This window comes from Anopheles marshallii, chromosome 3 (assembly GCF_943734725.1).
Source record: "Anopheles marshallii chromosome 3, idAnoMarsDA_429_01, whole genome shotgun sequence".
In the NCBI taxonomy this organism is placed as follows: domain Eukaryota; kingdom Metazoa; phylum Arthropoda; class Insecta; order Diptera; family Culicidae; genus Anopheles; species Anopheles marshallii.
This window is the reverse complement of record NC_071327.1, coordinates 81,437,092-81,450,009: the sequence shown is the minus strand read 5'-3', so window position 1 is coordinate 81,450,009 and position 12,918 is coordinate 81,437,092. Positions and strand designations below refer to the sequence as shown.

Below are 12,918 nucleotides of genomic sequence, written 5' to 3'. Positions count from 1 at the left end.
TAAGTGTGATAAGTGTTTCTTGTTTAGTGATGACAGTGTCAGGTCAGCGTGTGAATAGGAGGTCACAAAATCAAAAGCAAAATGGTGGGTCATTAGCGTTGGATACGGTTGCAGATTTCAGAATTCACTGAAGAGATGTGCTCGCTTTTGTTGAGAGATATTTGTTGTACAACAGGTTTTTTGTGGAAAGTATGTGGTAGAAAGATCAGTATTGTGTAGTGCATTAGAGTGAATGCTTTTTCCCATAACCACCCTTCCTGCCAATCCATTTAAAGATGGTACGCAAGAGGTGTGCTAGGCTGAAATTGAGAAGCATTAGTGAATAACCCTCGATCATGTACGTGTTTGAACATTTTAGCAACTGCACGAGCTTCCGTAAAGATTTTATCGAGCGTGAGAAGTGGTAAGTACACAAATTTTCAGGGTCATGTTTCATACTAAATATTAAAACTTCACGACAGAACCTTACAACAGTGAAATATGGTTTATACATCACTAGAAGTGTAACGTTTGCAGTGCGGTATATATACACCCTTGTGGTGCCGGCCGGATGCCCAGTCGAACTTCGGTGGTCCGGAGTGCAGACTTCAAATCTGTAGTCGATTAGCGTCGAAGTGGTTCGATTCCACCTACTGGGCGAATTTATTGTCATTTTCCAGTATATTTTCTCGAAACAACACGCATTAGGCAATAGCAATTTGTAGCACAGTTTTGTATATTTTTTCTCTTTTTTATACTACCCAAAGGGTGCCTTACTTTCACCGTACCATTATTCCACAGGAACACAAATATAAACAATCTTTTCCATCTCATTTTTCAATATTTTATCCTCTCACTCGTCCATTTCCTCGATTTAATGATCCTTCACCGTTCAGTGCATGTTCTAGTTGATTCAGTCCAATTCCTATATGTTTCCAGTAGTTGTAGCAGAGCACACAGTTTCTGGTGAAAGTTTTATGAGTTCTTTATCGTGTGTCAATCAAAGTCATATGAACAGGGATCTCTCTTTAAACAAAGAACGGTGGAAGTAGAAAAAGGGGAGAGATGAGGCACCTAACTAACGTCCCGGCTAAACGAATTGATGAATGTCAAAAGCTGAACCCCGTTTTCTTTCGAGAACGGGAATGTGTTAATGCTGTCTATTAAGGGGGGGATTCTGTGTATGTACGTGTCTTCTGTGTGTACCTGTGTTCGTCTCGGTGTCCCTGCCACCTAGTACCAGACGAGGGATTAACGATCTAACATTCCACCCCATTTACGCCCAGTGGAACGGGGGAGGGGGATGTCTGGAAAGAGGGAAGGGGGAACACGATCACTCGCTCAGTCCGCTCGTTTTCGCGATTCCTCATCCTCGCCGTCCGATGAATCGGTGGTGAATTCGCTATCGTTCGCTTGCATCTCATTGTGGTCCGATTCCGACTCGCTGATGTCCCATTGCGGATGCTCGGTCGGGATGGCGGCCGGATCCTTAACGTCAAGCTTCAGATCGAGCTGCTGATCCATGCCGATGTACGAATCGGATCGTAGGCACACGGTAAACACGTACATGCCGGCCCACTTCGGTGCGGTAAACTTTAGCTGCACTTCCTCGCGATGGATCAGGTTCGTCACATGGTACGGCACGGTTAGGAGCGTGTGCGATTTTCGGTCACAAATGTACGTCCACCAGTATTCATGTTTTTCCTGCAATTCATCATCAGGTGAGTATGACATATAGTATGACATCGGGGAGGAGACACACTTCTATCGGTTGAAGTGGAACCACATTTTACCTCTGGAAACATTGGACAATGAACCGGGTGGGATACTTTCGATCGTCCTTCCAATTTTTCCCGTTTGTTAATCTTTTGCTGGAACCTATAAGGCAAAAACATATTAATGTTACATACCCATTATCGATCGTCAAAATTAAATTCCTTACTTTTCCCACTCGTCATCATCATCTGCCGCTGCCTCGCTTGCATCATTGTCGCTCTCCGCACCACTGTCACCCTCAACCGCCGAATCATCTTCTTCGTCAGCTCCTGCTGCTTTCTTTTCACTGCTTTTGCCAGACTACAAATAAAGAGCAATTACAATAAAATCTTTTGCTTGGGATTCGGTCGCTGGTTGGAAATATTTCCTAACTTACCTTTGGCTTTTCACTCGTTGCTGTTGCAGATTGGGTCGCTGTCTGAGCTACAGCTGCCGCCGCCGCCGCAGCAGCAGCGGCACTAGCGGCTGCAGCAGCCGCCGCCGCAGCTGCTAGTTTGCGGTTGTGTGGTTTCGCACCGGCCTTAGCTTTACTCTTGTGGCCCTTGGAGGATTTAGGCTGCCAGCCGGTCTGCTTTTTCGCCTTCACCTCCTGTTTCTGATCGTCGGTCGCTTCCAATTCCCCGTCCGCATCTCCATCACCATTGTCTCCGTTTTCGTTGCTTTCGCTGTGGAGAAATGGAAGGAACGATTTTGTTCAAGCCCAAAACAATTGAGCAATGGAAACACATTAGTACGTACGTGATGCCTTGCTTTTCCTTAGCGGTTGTATCACCAAACAGTTCGGACATGCTACGTCGCACCAGCTCAACTGTCACCGTCACGATTGCACCGGCTGTTACCACGTTGGAATTTTCATCGTCCACTACTTCGCACTTCATATTGAAATCAATCAGCGGGAGATGGCCGAGCACCTTCACCACGTTGTTGTACTGATCGTCGGTTAAGCTGCGCAGAGCCGTTCGTCGCTGTTCGGGCTTCAGCTGGGCCAAGTGTTGCAGATTGCGTGTGTTGAATTTGCGAGCCAGATGAGCGCGAAGTTCCTTCGTCATGTGCGGTAGTTGCATCAGCGGGTGTTCCGACTCGCGCAAACCCTGTATGACCATCGGTGACAGTTTCATACAGTTTTCGATCGTTTCAATCGACGGAAGTCGCTGAACTGCAAAATTCCAATAGAATTAGACAACCCTTAAAGTGAAACTATGTCTGCCAAATCCAATTTACTTACTCTTTCTCGCGTAAGCCAACATGATCAGATGGCTGACGCAGCTCACCATCTCCTGGATCAGATAGGGACACTTGCGAACGATCAATTGACGATCAACTTCCAGCGTGGTCGGGTTCAGTGCGATCCGGGACAGATGGGCATGTAGAATTGCGCGTGCCTTCAACGAGTAGCTGCGGGCAAAGGGCAATTCCTTGCATTTCTCATTCAGATAAGGCAAGTCGCGGATCAGTGCCGGAACCTCCGTATTATCCGATGGCCGCTCAATCACCTGATTGTTGTGTCGTTTTTCAAACTCGAAACTCGCTGCCAGTATCATAATGACGCGCTTTACCGCCATGTGAGGTGTTTTGTGGAAAAAGTACCAGTACATGTTGGTCGTGTCGAGCAGCACCTTATCGCCACTGTAACGAATCGAACGATACCACCAGGTACCGACGACGATGGGCAGTGCGACCATGAATACCAGCGCATACAATCCAAGCACCCATACGGAGTTTTCCTTTTCCACGATCCAAGATGGTAGCGCAATACCGAACGATGTCGCACCGGGGCCATCGGGATTGCCGTACTTTTCCCAGTTCTTGCGTGCCTCATCGTCCGTCAGCGCTTGATAGGCTTTCGTTAGCTTCATGAACGCTTTCTCGTCACCAGTTTCCTTGTCCGGATGCAGGATAACGGAGAGGGTTCGGTACGCCTTCTTGATATCCTTCTGAGACGATCCGAGCGGTACGCCCAGGATCTCGTACGGATCAAAGTTGGACATTTCATAGTCGAACTGGGATACCTTGTAGGTAAGGAAGGCGAGCAACAACCAACCAGCCACTATCGATAACTTTACCAGCAGCTCCTTGGGACCCTTGTAAGGGTCGGAATGTTCCATGGTGATTCGTTTTGCCACACATCCTTGACAGTTACAATGCTCTTCCTTTGTTGTGGGATCTACGGCAAGAGAAAAAATAAACAAATCAGTATTTAAGCTTGTTTTTCACCGTACAGACGATTTGCTGGATAAGGAATTGATAAAAACGTGGAGCAAGTAGCTTTGCTGTGTGTAGTTACAAGAACAACGGAGCTAGCGGATCGGAACGGGAGGCGATGTAATTTGCTCTCAAGTTTAAGTTTGTCGCAATGCAAACCAGCGTGACATTACACGTTACAAGCAATTGTGTTTGCTTTTGTGAAGCACATTGAACAACGGGGAATCCACGCAAGCATGGTAGAATTTTCAATCGTTATGGTAAATTAAACCTTGCTCGCAATGTTCTACCTTTTGCAGAGAGCATAAATGGGAAGTTGGAGCAAAATTAACATGATTTACAATTCTTGCAGATACTCTGGAATGGTTTGGACGGGAGACTTTCATCAAGAGGTGATGAAATAATTCCCAGTTCTTCTTCTCCAGACTAAAACTGAAGCACGTTAATTCAATATTTTGGCATTTACACGACAACTCATTTCTTGAAGGATTCGGTGTTGTTTACACAAATGTTTTGCGTCAAGGCTCTTTGTCGATCGTCTCAAACACGTCTTCTACGAAAGCATGAGCATTTTCGTCTGCAATTTTGCCATTAGAAAGTGCTACAATGCGATGCTATCCCAACATTCTTGTCCATCTTCCACCATGCCCCAGACACGTCGTGTGACGGTGGAAGACGCAGGGAGGAGAAAGCGAACAGGCGGGCGCGTGCTCAAGCGGAAAGGAAGAAAAGAAAACAAGTCAAGTAACTGTACTTCGCCGTTGGCCCGGTTTTTTTGACAGCTCACCAAAACCCGACGACGTGTAGGTCCGCCGCTGCCAACACGCACGCACGCACAACGCACGTACGCAATCAACAGATTGGATCCGCAAAAGGATGTTCTGAGAGGGTGTTCTATCCGCGGATTGCCGTACGATTCTTACCTTCCTTTTTCTTTTGCGGCCAGAAGTAGAACGTGGTCGGCACCAGAATCAGTGCCAGAAATGAGAGTATGAAGTAGAAGAAAGTTCCACCACTTTCGTCATACTGAAACTTCTGCCCGCCCATCGCTGGGCCGTTTTGTGGTTCTGCTGGGCTGTTTTTCTGGCTGAGGTTCTACTGGCTACCACAGAACGGGACGCAGCTTTAAAGGCACGGCGCACTCGTTGTCTTTCGGTGTCGTTGTTGGTTCACTTCTTTCACAATCCGGTGGAAATATTCCATTGAACGGGGTAGCGATCTTATTTGGGTTCCAGGTGTATGCGCACGCCAAAGAAGAAAACTTTACCACAATCACAAAAAATACCAACACGACGTACGTGTATGCCGTGAACGATTTCAGTCTAGCGCAGGTCAGCCAAGAGCGCTACTGTTAACGACGCCATCTTGTTTCATTTCTTTATGGCAAGATATTATTATTACTCGAAACAAGAGGGATAAATGGTTCAAAAATGTGATTTTTATTTTTAGCAGATCTTTCCAATACTAAGGCAACAAAATATCACTGCAATTGAGTACAATGTTTAAAAAATTCAAGATACAAATTCTATTATAGCATCTCGGTAACGTCAAATAATATTTATGGCAGAACCTTTTTTATATTCCCAGTGTGGCTGTCAAGTCGTTATTTACAAGAAAATACGTTATTTTCAAAACACAAATTTGTTCAAACACTAATTCTGCCCTTTTCCTTCATCCTCCTAAATACTGGAATGTCCCTTTGGAATACTTTGTCGGAAACTATAACAAAAACGATTTCGACACAAATTACGGTTCGTTTCATTAGTTTGCGGTCCACTATGGTCCACTGCTTGTCGTTACAATTTTACAAGCGTGTTTGAGCGCATGGCCTTTTGAGCATTGGAATTTTCCCAAAAATGCTTTTTGCGTTTTTATAAAGAAAAAAACAATTGGTAATGTGAATATACATTTTCATATACAACAGGACTAATAAAACCCATCAGACAAGAAAGATTGACGTGGGTTTTGTTAGCTTTTTTGAGTAAGAACTAATCCATCCATAAGCTCCGTCGTTGGCTTTGTGGCGACCAGAGCATCGCAAATAGCCAAGACACAAAATAGCGCCACCTAGGCAAAAAAGAGGGTACTAAACAAATTGCTAGTTGGGAAGTTTTGCCTGGACACGACGAATACAATCAGTCCTTTGTTCCGAGGTAAAACCCAAACTAGACAACCGGTAAGGCTAGAACAATAAGATCCTTGTTTGTAGGAAAGGAACGAAGGAATACTCGAACAAACGAAAAACAGACAGGATCAAACACGAAAGGAGACAGGAAAGTTCGAGACATGGCCAGCACAATATAAAAGCGGTGGCATGTCCGAACAAAAAGTTAGTTATCGCTCCGGCCCCCGACGAGGAAGACCTTCTGCGAGTTATCGCTCCGATCTCCGACGAGGAAGACCTTCTGCGAGTTATCGCTCCGATCTCCGACGAGGAAGACCTCCTGCGAGTTATCGCTCCGGCCCCCGACGAGGAAGACCTTCTGCGAGTAATCGCTCCGATATTCGACAAGAAAATCCTTCTGCCAGTAATCGTAAAGTAGGGAAGCAAAGTTGTCTGGAACCTAACTCCCAGCAGTTGGAAGGAAGAATAAAAATAGGACCCAACTTCGGTTGAACCACTCCTAAAGCTTTAATGCTCTAACCATCAGGCAGTTTTCTGGGCGTAGTGGGTTCTGTATGAATATTATCTCCTCTGATGATATTCAAAAGGCTGAAAAGAAGAAAGTATAATTATTATAAGTCTTGTCTTTTTCAACAATCCTTACTTGACCCGATGCACAAAGTTCTGTAGAAATGATCACGTCTTAAAAATTACCCCGGAGAAATTTTGTAATAAGAGGATTTAACAAGTATAAAAGAGTCATAGTAGAAAGTATAAAAGAGTCATAGTAGAAGTAGTAGAGACAGCTTAATGAGATAGACGAGTCAGTCGCTTGGATGAGTCGTGCTCAGCATCGATCATTTCTGCTGGAAACCCCGAAAGAAGTTGGAATAGTTCAGTGTTTTCTTCACAAGTTACTTCGAATAAAGTTAAACATTGAAAACGGTGGTCCACATACAGGTTAAATGCAAAGGTGTCCATGCTAGGTGTGGCTTTATAGCTACCAGTGATCGTCGAACGCTAATGTTCACCGATGTAACCAACTTATACTGTCGGGGCACAGCTTACCAAAGGGTCAATGCTAATTTGTTGGTTCACTTCTTTCCTCGGTAAATAGTGCTTCGAACGCTGATCGCCAGACGGATTGGTCCGCAAACAAAAATTTCGTACGTATTAATTTTGTCTAAGCGCCACCTACCCAGTGAACTTGAATTACGTAAAATAATTGCAGCGGTTTGGTGTACATTTTTTCAAGTAATGATAGATCCGTGGCTGGAAGAGTTAGGTATGTCGCGGCTGGTCTCGTACGGTTGTGACATTGCTCGTGTCTTTCTATTCCCACCTGTAAGAAGGATTTTGTGGTGCTATTTCCGACACAGCATTAGCATCGAGCTTTTGTCTTTCCACTCCCCCAATCGGCCATCGGTTCCAGTATGTTACATTTTAAAAATATAGCTCATTAGCATAGTGCGGCCGGGGCCGGTTTCAGTGCGCAATTCTCGCCTCACTTTGGTGAATCCTTCTTCATATTCTTCTCCTTTTTTGCCTCGCCGGGGACTAAATCCGATGATATAATCTCATCATCCATACTGTGCCAGTCCATTGTCCAGAGGGACACCGGGGGACGTTTTGGGCGTACCATAACGGCGATCGTGCTTTCCACCTCGTGTGGGATGATTACTATTCATCTTATGCTAAAAAAGTTATGCTGCTCTCACACGGAGCAATATGCGAAAACTGCAACGGAACGCGGACCCACACGATTACGTGTGTCCATCAATGGACTTCCCGATCGTGAGCGGTCCGTGGCAGCGAAGCTAACCTCTCGAATGCGTTTAGAGCGATCGGCTGGAATCGGGGAAGTTAGCCACGCTGGAAAATGCGTCCATGCGTTGGTTTGCTGTGAGGATGGCCTTTTCGGTATGATGTGACAGCCGTTCGCTCTCCGAAAACGGTCAGTATGTGTGCCATTTTAGTGCGCAGAGAATGGAGGATAGCTTACAAAAAGGTATCGATATCATCGGACGAAGGGCTTTATCAAGTATGGTGCATCGTGCGCGCATCTTCAAAGTAACATCTTTGAGCATAAGGTCATCACAGTGGCATCGAGTGCTCCGGGTAGTTGCGCCTCCAGCCGTAACTAGGACTCGAAGCACTGACAGCACGCGCCCTCGTCGATCAGTGTGTAATAATTGCTTTGTTTGCACACTCGTAAGGGCCCCCCCGGTGCGGTGTCCTCTTCTGGTTCGGACCTGTATGCTTATGTCTCGAAACGGGGACGACCTTAAGGTCCAGAGTCAACTGAAGCACCCAATGGCGTTGAAGTATGATGAGATTATTATGCTCCACAGCATCAGAAGCATTGCAAGTGCTAGAATTATGCACTTGACGAGTGTACCCAATTGGCCGCATACATCATCGTGCCCCGGTATGGAAGTGTAATAGCATCCGAATGATTCAGACAAAATGGTTAAATTCTCACGCAAGCAACACTTCAGCTTATTGGCATTTAATTGCTCCACTCACTGGAAGCCCCTTTCCAAGAGCTTTGTACTCCTAGTGAAAGGTACTGCTGCTAGTCCCGAATGCCTCCAAAGGTGTCGTCCATCTATTCCACGATGCCGAAGGATGCCGATAAGACCACTATTTCGCTACAGATAGCGAAGGAGAAGACCTACATTTTGTACATATCATCATCGAGATCCTACTTATGCATGCGACAGCCCAACCCCAACAAACAGCCAATCGTTACGCGATGCGCGGGGAACCGTTGGAAGTGACGTTCCGTGTAAGTATGCGCATCTGCCTCCATAGATAAGTCAAACAGCACATTTCCATAAAAGTTATTTTATGTTTCGTTTTCGTCGGTTACAAGTGGAGCGATACAAAAAAAAAATACGATCGCGTCTTGGGCGCTCCGCGAGGTGTGAGTTTGCCCTTGATGGCAGCTTATTAGGGACGATAAAACTGTCACCTCTCGGGTGGGTTTTGGGTTTTGTGTTAGTGACTGAAAGTGAGCCCTTTTCGAGCTGATCCGTTACCTTGTCCTGCTGGATCAACTTTCCACTTTCCGTCTTTGCCAGCGGTCAGGGTTAAAGGGTACGTGATGCGTTCATGTGGGTGGTGTATATCCATCCCACACGGCAACACTTTACATCAAGTGAAGGGCAATGTTTTCCCTTTGGTTCCCTGGAGACATCCTCCGCCATTTTGAGCGGTGTCGATTGACTCATTATCGGGAGCAGTTGTAATGAAGCGGTTCGGCTGTCGTTGACGATGTCATCGTGTGAAATCTAGCATCATCCAGCGCCGATGTAGATGAGCTCAGCCAAGAGGTGCCGATGTCATGGCGGATGTGTAGGTGTTCGAACGAATTACCGCTCGTTTCGCGAAAGGTGAAGATTCGCTGGTGGAATGATTTATAGGCGATGCGTTGATTAGATTCGAATGGTGATTGGATGATGAGAACGGTGCTGAAAAGGAATGTGTCATCAGATGTGTTGATTTAATCGTTTGGTTTTTATTTGATTAAAATACCACCAAGCCTCGGCAACACTTGTGCATCTCGGATTATGGCGAATAATTTATAGCGACGAGCCAGGGAATAATTATGGGATCAATATGTAATCGGCTGTCACGATCATCCATTTCATGATCCTCGTTCCAATTACGGTGAACAATTCAATTCGATCAGCAGTCGCATGTCCACGCGGTGTGAAAAATATGATTTGTATGTCACTCGTAAGTGGATGAAACACAAAGCCGAACGGAACGCATTAAAATACAATCATCGTTCCACTCCACAAACCGAACCCGTGTGTGAAGCATAAAGCTTTCCTTGCGTCGGTCGAACTAAGGGACCACTCGGTAACCCACCCCGGGCCATCAAAGGCCATCAGACTCCTTGTTTTAATGGGCACCGTAAATCATCGGTTCGGAGACGTTAAAGGACTCCGATGATACAACACGCCGGTGGTGACCTCCGCGCGTTGAAAAGTGTGGCTACGGCGGCGGCGTGTCTTTCAGGAACGGAACCACACCGGCCGCCTGTGGCAGTAGTGTGATTTTGTCGCCATCATTGCATAACTTGCATATGGGCGGTGGTGCATACAAGAACCTAACCGTACGCAGCGACACGAATCGCAGCCGATCGATCGATCACAAATGTGTGACCGTTTTGGACGGTGGAGTTATGAACCGCCAGGACGTACGGACACAGGCCGGGAAAGGAGGCTGAAGAAATATTTGCATGCGTACGAAGCATAAAATGTGTTGCCAAAAAAAAAACCCCCTGGAAAGGTTGCGGAACCAACGAGACGGTCAGTCAGTGTAGGGAAATATTGGTTTTTTTGTGTGTAAGAAGGCGTTGTGTTTTTCATGGCCCGAAATCGTAAAGGTTATGGATAGGGAAGAAACGATCGGATGCGATGGTAAACGTTGAAATCGAACAAGGAAGCTTATCCGAATTCCTCCATTCGATCGCGGAGGAGATTTTTTGAGCTGCGTAACACAATGGTGAAGCAGTGTTTTTCCTTTTTGGCATATTTAGGTTTATATGACATCAATCTCACTCGTTGATCCTTATATTTGGCATCTTAAACACACATTGATCTAATTCTACCGAGGTTACGCTCCATTATTCTTGGACTGCCATCAACTGAAACTGCGTCATGGATGACATTTACACTGCGAGAGGAAGCTGATGCAATTATAAAGACTAATATTTAAACGTTTAACGTCTATTTGCAACGGTAGAGAAGAATGAATGAACCCGGAAGAATGGTTTAATTTATTGGTTGTGAAACTATAAAGAGCTATAATTAATTATAGTACATAAAACATAATTCATTTTGATGATCGGAGAAGGAAATGTCTCTAAACTGAATGTGAATTGTACTAAAGATTAAGTTAGCAGTAGTGTAAGTAATAAGATCTGGTCGTTCTTCTTGTATAAAAAAATGAAATGTAATTCTTGGTTCCATCCAGGATCGAACTGGAGACCTTCTGCGTGTAAAGCAGACGTGATAACCGCTACACTATGGAACCCGGTTGACGATGGGCGCTCTTTAGCGAAATGGCATATCCTAACCTATCTCAACGTGATTGTTTGAATTTGTACTCTTTGTTGCTTTAGTGCCTCTACTGTTCAAACTTTTCATGCGTGCCATATATCTTGCAGAAGATTTGACAAGCAGCAACAGATTAAAAGCTTGTCCTGATTTAGTCACACTAGTGCCACCAACCGGTAGAGTTGCGAAAACAGCAATATCTCGGAATGTCTACTAATAATAATCATCCATATACACCTTGCCCGTACCATGCCTGTCCACCAGTCCTCCACAGTCCCAGCCCCTTCAGGTTCGTATCGTAAAATCTGCTTCTGATGCGTGCTGATGAATGGAATGTACCGAGACACCAGTAAAAGTCTCGAAGCACGATTAGCTTTTCCCTCCTCCGTAAAACTCCTCCGAGCTGCAGCAGGTTTCGGTGAAGAATACAGAAATAGCACAACGGCACATTCGGGGGTTCGCTTTTGCAGTTATCACTTGCGGTTTGGCGCGTTCGCGCACCATCTTCCTGGTGCGCTCCTGGTACGGAATGCGGTACAGTGTTTGTTTATGGCATGGGGAACAAGACCCCGTACATGCATGTCTCCGAAGCGCCACTAGCGTCAAATGTTAAGGTTTGACATTTCGCTGTGCGAGCTGCAACTCAATGCCTACTCGGACCCGGTTGTGGAAACTTTTTGGGTGAGTCCAGGAGTGGCCATCACCATGCACGAACTGATTGTGGAAATGAAACGGAGGCAGTTGGGATCGATAATTGGTCTCTATTAGCTTTTTATGGCATCTAGCTGTATGGGGTTTTAGTCTCTTTCGTTCCAGTTGATATGGGGACTCGCGGAAAACAAATCTCAAATGACTTAAAGATATCGTTAGATTTAGCATTGATTGATGTCCGGATATGTTGGCGCAATCTTCATCGTTTCTAGGCTGAGTGTTTGGAGATCTGCCGCTTGGAAATGCACTTCCCCCCATTCGCCCGAATCCACCTAAAACCAATGTCCACAAGAGTAACGCTGCGTGCCCATACACTAACGCCAGCAACTCTCTTTGTTTATCTCTCGCTCCCTTCCTTCAGCGGCGAACTGGCAGTGTGTTACAGCGTCAGCTCGATCTGAGGTCCTCCCCCTACTGTTTTGTCGGCCCCCGGAGCTTGACGCGGAGTCGGCCGTTTCGCTCGGGTTCGGGCTGTGCAAGCAGAACAACAGATAGCGATACGCGTGTCTCTCCCCTCCGCGGGATGTTTTCCTTCCCTGTGTGTACACGGGCGGGCGTCGAGGGCGTCTAGAGGCATCTTATTTTCGGCAGGAGAATGCGCCAGTACAATTTCCCTCGCCCCGGGGAGGTAGCTGGTGCTCGGTTTGCTGCGAGGAGAGTAGAGCTTCGGACGGTTTTTTTTTGGCGTGGGGTGGTCTGCACACCAAAGCTCATATAAAGCTAGTCGTTTGATGAGTCCTGCGCTTCATTCGTGCTATTCGCGCTGTGCGAACGTCAGACCATCTTCGGTTCCTTGCGATCTCGATCCTGTCACGGCAGCAGGTCAGCGGGTCGTTTTGCTCCACTCTGTTGGGCTAAGCGCCGTATTGAACGTATTCTGATAATTGATTTCATATTCTTTCCCGTTTTTCTCGCACAGAGTCGACGGTTTGAAGGGTGCTTGTGAGCGATTGTGCATCCGGTGCATGGTGTTAGGGTTGTGAAGTGATTAACGTTGCGCGTTGTGGAATCATCAGTGAACCGGGATCTCTGGTGTGATAGTGTTCTGGGACATATTGAGGAGGTTGAAGAATTATT

At 46.1% G+C, this 12,918-nt stretch overlaps 1 protein-coding gene and 2 non-coding genes across 3 annotated transcripts; 1 reads left to right on the top strand and 2 right to left on the bottom strand.

Annotated features, from left to right (window-relative positions):
- The first annotated feature begins 552 nt into the window (after positions 1-552).
- On the top strand, positions 553-639 carry Trnastop-uca (transfer RNA opal suppressor (anticodon UCA)). The gene has a single exon. It is a non-coding gene; the product is annotated as a tRNA-Sec (tRNA).
- A 681-nt stretch (positions 640-1,320) lies between these two features.
- LOC128711740 (translocation protein SEC63 homolog) lies at positions 1,321-5,004 on the bottom strand. The gene is made up of 7 exons (XM_053806625.1): positions 4,881-5,004; positions 2,981-3,919; positions 2,494-2,911; positions 2,132-2,420; positions 1,922-2,055; positions 1,773-1,857; positions 1,321-1,683 (listed from the first exon to the last, which is right to left on the bottom strand). The coding sequence occupies exons 1-7, from the start codon at positions 5,002-5,004 to the stop codon at positions 1,321-1,323; spliced, it is 2,352 nt and encodes a 783-aa protein (XP_053662600.1).
- A 6,030-nt stretch (positions 5,005-11,034) lies between these two features.
- Positions 11,035-11,107, bottom strand: Trnav-uac (transfer RNA valine (anticodon UAC)). Its single transcript has one exon. It is a non-coding gene; the product is annotated as a tRNA-Val (tRNA).
- Positions 11,108-12,918: the final 1,811 nt, after the last annotated feature.

Excerpts from the sequence above, each read along its gene's own strand:
- LOC128711740 (XM_053806625.1), bottom strand. The coding sequence starts at position 5,004 with ATGGGCGGGCAGAAGTTTCAGTATGACGAAAGTGGTGGAACTTTCTTC. Across the intron at positions 1,858-1,921 it reads GATGATGACGAGTGGGAAAA|GTTCCAGCAAAAGATTAACA; the intron begins GTAAGGAATTTA and ends TTTGCCTTATAG. Across the intron at positions 1,684-1,772 it reads ATTGTCCAATGTTTCCAGAG|GAAAAACATGAATACTGGTG; the intron begins GTAAAATGTGGT and ends GATGAATTGCAG.